A 4,008-nucleotide genomic window follows, 5' to 3' on the forward strand; every position below is an offset into this window, starting at 1 on the left:
ATTTTTCATATTTCTGGTTTCTTTCCTTTGGTGTTTTGTCATCATGGCCGGGGGTATCCCTGTTCACTTGTTTCACCGTGATGTCTGGCTTGGATCCTGAAGGGCCTGTGTAAATTCTTTAGATGTATTTGATCTGTAGTACAATTTAAGGCCAACATTTCTGTGTTTATTTTCTGTCTGGACATTTTGTCGGATGCTGAGAGTCTGGTGTTGAAGTTTCCAGTTATTATTTTCTTTGGATCTAACTCTCCCTTTACCTCTAATAATATTAGCTTTATATATCTGGTCTAGGCGTTGTGATGTTGGATGCATATATATTTACAGTTGTTAATGTCCTATAGCTGAACTAATCCCTTTATCATTATATAATAACCTTCTTAGCCTGTTTTTTTTTATTTATTTTATTTTATTTATTTATTTATTTATTTATTTTTATTTTTTTATTTTTTTATGTCTTTTTAAATTTAAAAGCTATTTTATCCAGTAAATATAGCTCGTCTTGCTTATTTTTGTTTCTCAGTGCATTGATATCCTTTTCCATCCTTTGTTTTCAGTCTGTTAGTATCTTTCCAGGTGAAGTGAGTTTTTTGTAGGTAGTCTATATAGTTCAGTCTTTAAAAAAATTTTTTTTATTTATTCATTTTACCTATTTATCCAGACTGTATCTTTTAAATGAGCCATTTATCTATTTACATTCAGGGTTGTTATTGAAAGGTGTGAACTTCCTCCTGCCATTTTGGTAATTGTTTTCTGCTTGTTTTGTATATTCTTTTTTCCTCTTTTGCTGTTTATCTTTGCAGTTTGGTAGTTCAGTGTGGTAATAAGGTGTGATTCCTTTCTCTTCCTCATTTGTTTGTTTTCCCTACCAGTGAGTTTTATTCTTTTGCATGGTTGATGATGGAAACTCTGGTCCTTTCCCTTCCAGATGCGAGACTCCAGACACGAGACTAATGATTTCTTATGGAGCTGGTCTAGTGATGAGTTTCCTCAGTGTGTGCTTGTCTGAGAAAGACTTTATGCCTCCTTCATTTATTTGCTGCATTTAGTATTCTGGCTTGAGGATTTTTCTTTTAGTATTTTGAATGTATCATCCTATTCTCTTCTGGCCTGTAAGGTTTCTGCTGAAAAATCTGCCTTGAGTTTAATGAGGAGTCCCTCATATGTGGCTTGATGTTTTTCTCTTTCTGTTTTTGCAATTCTCTCTTGGCTTTCACTTTTGGTACTTTGAGTATAATGTGCCTTGGAGAGGATGTTTTGGGGTTGAATATGTTTTGGGAGTTTCTAGGATGTTGATGTCCACATCTCTTCCCAGACTTGGGAAGTTTTCAGGTACTATTTTAGTATTTAGGTTTTTGAAGTCGTTTTCCTTTTCTTGTCCTTCAGGAATGCCCATAATTCAAATATTTTTTCACTTAAAGTTTTACAATGTATCTCATAGGACTTGTGTATTTAAAATTTTTTTTCCTATTCTGCAACTGGGTTTCTTCAAAAGATGTGTCCTCAAGTTCAGAAATTCTTTCTTGTACTTGTTCTATTCTGTTGTGAAATCTCTCATTTTCCTTTCTTATTTTTTTATTATTTCATTCAATAAATTTGTCAGTTCCAAAATTTCTTTTTGGTTCTTTTCATCATAGATATCTCTGTTAAATTTCTCATTTAGAGAAATTGCTTTCCTGATTATATTGAATTGTCTATCAGTATTCTCTTGTATTTCTCTAAGTCCCATTGATATTATTTGGCATTTCCTTACAGATAGTTTATGTCTCATTTTCTAAAATGAATATCTGGTCATTTTTACAACAATATTGTAGTTATCTGAAGAATATATATGAGGAATTGTCTTTAACCCTTGATTCAAATACAGCAGGGGAAAATATTCCAAAATGTATAAGCACCAGTCGAAATCATTGGAGAAACTGTGGGGAAGCATGATGGGAGAATCAATAGTGACAATGTGGTGATACCAGATAATCAGGTGATCAATAAAACATGACATAGGAGAGTCCCTGAAACTTTCTAAAGAGAGTACTTCTCCTTCAAGTCTCACACATAGGCTTTTGAAGATATGGAAGAAGAAACCATGAGTTATCAAAATATATAATTAGAGGAAGTTGAGCCATTTGCAACAACATGGATAAACCTTGAGGACATTACACTAAATGGAATAAGCCAGTCACAGAAGACAATTGTTACATGATTCCAATTAAACAGGGTCTCTAAGATAGTCAAACTTATATAAGCAATAATCAGCTACAATGTATATCGACATAATAAAATTAAAAAATAAAATTAAAAAAAAAAAAAAAAAAAAAAAAAAAAAAAAAAAAAAAAAAAAAAAAAAAACTTATATAAGCAAAGAATAGAATGGTGGTTTCCAGAGGCTGGGGTAGGAGGAAATGGGGAGTTGCTCATCACTGGGTGTTATAATTAGTTATGCAAGATGAATAATGTCTAGAGATCTGAAGTCCAATAGTGTGTCGACTGTATATGATACACAGATAATGTATTATACACTTAAAAGTCTACGAGGTGGGTCAATCTCATGTCAAGTGTCCTACTACAATAAAATAAAGACACAAAAAGAAGTGAATAATGATACAGAAGTTATGAAAAATTTATTAAGACCACCATATTCTAGGGATACAAATCAAAGCGAGCATAAAAGGACAAAGTGGGATACAAGAATCCTGAAAACACCGAAGAAGAAAACAATTACAAATATGATGAATCAGAATCAAAGCTGAGATGATAACTCCATGTCAATGATGTAAAAGCTGGCACACGACCCAGAAGACATAAGGAATCAGGGAACAAAAGGGAAGTACTCTGCACTCCCTCATGCTGACTCACAAGCTTTTAATAAAGGAAGTGAGTCACCGAGCTTCTGGTGATAGCGTGATGGTTTTCAACAAAGGTAGGAAGGGAATTTGTCCAGGCAGGGCAAGTCAGTTGAAGGAAGGTTGGCTTGTGGAGATGACGGTCCTATGGGGAGAAGGTCAACAAGTGCAAGGCTGTCAGCAGCTGGATCCACAGCAGGACCCACAGCCCTGGGCTAGGCAGCCGGGCAGGCAGCAGCACGTGGGTTGGTAGCAGGTTCTCGTGCAGTACACAGGTGTGCAGCACACTGGCTGGCAGCAGGGTGAGCCACAGCAGCTGGGGCGGCAGCAAGGCTGGCAGCAGCCGGACCCACCGCAGCTTTGGCCACAGCAGCTGGAGCCACAGCAGCTGGGCTGGCAGCAGCTAGATCCACCACAGGAAGGGCGGCAGCAGCTGGACACACAGCAAGGGCTGCAGCCACAGCTGGGGCGGCAGCAGGTGGTTCTGCAGCAGGTGGTTTGACAGCAAGTTGGGCGGCAGCAAGGCTGGCAGCAGCCGGACCCACCGCAGCTTTGGCCACAGCAGCTGGAGCCACAGCAGCTGGGCTGGCAGCAGCTAGATCCACCACAGGAAGGGCGGCAGCAGCTGGACACACAGCAAGGGCTGCAGCCACAGCTGGGGCGGCAGCAGGTGGTCCTGCAGCAGGTGGTTCTGCAGCAGGTGGGCTGGCAGCAAGAACAGCAGGAGTTAGTCATTGTGTGAGGAGTGGTGGTGGGCTTCTGTGGACAGGTGAGTTTTCCAGACTCTGATGAGTCCTTGCTGTGTGGTCGTCCTTTTATATACTGGGCCTTCAAGGATTGGACCTATAGACAGGACTTTTCCTTGTTTTTGTTTTCATCGTTTCCTATCATACTGGGAAATTGTCAATGAGGAAGTCTTTTCCTAACTGCTGTGCATCTTTTGACAGAATACGTGTAATGTATTTCTTAATTGAGAACAACTCATAGAATCTTTTCTCAGATCAAAGGGAGGTAGTCACGTGATTAGCATTGGTCCTGCTCTGATGATCACCTCATCATGTGATAGCTCCTCCTGGTTTGGGGAGGTTTGAGGCAATTTCTCTCCCCATATTTGTTCCTTTGGCTGTATGTTGATTGTCGAGTGTCTGTGGGGAGGGTCATGATACTGATA

General features: G+C 39.2%; 1 protein-coding gene across 1 annotated transcript; it reads right to left on the bottom strand.

Moving 5' to 3' along the window:
- Window positions 1–3,014: 3,014 nt before the first annotated feature.
- LOC134389455 (keratin-associated protein 9-1-like) lies at window positions 3,015–3,572 on the bottom strand. Its single transcript, XM_063113021.1, has one exon. The coding sequence runs from the start codon at window positions 3,570–3,572 to the stop codon at window positions 3,015–3,017; it is 558 nt and encodes a 185-aa protein (XP_062969091.1).
- Window positions 3,573–4,008: the final 436 nt, after the last annotated feature.

Source organism: Cynocephalus volans, chromosome 10, assembly GCF_027409185.1.
Source record: "Cynocephalus volans isolate mCynVol1 chromosome 10, mCynVol1.pri, whole genome shotgun sequence".
NCBI classification, from domain to species: Eukaryota; Metazoa; Chordata; class Mammalia; order Dermoptera; family Cynocephalidae; genus Cynocephalus; species Cynocephalus volans.

What these genes read in the sequence shown, in the direction of transcription:
- LOC134389455 (XM_063113021.1), bottom strand. Translation starts at nt 3,572, where the DNA reads ATGACTAACTCCTGCTGTTCTTGCTGCCAGCCCACCTGCTGCAGAACC.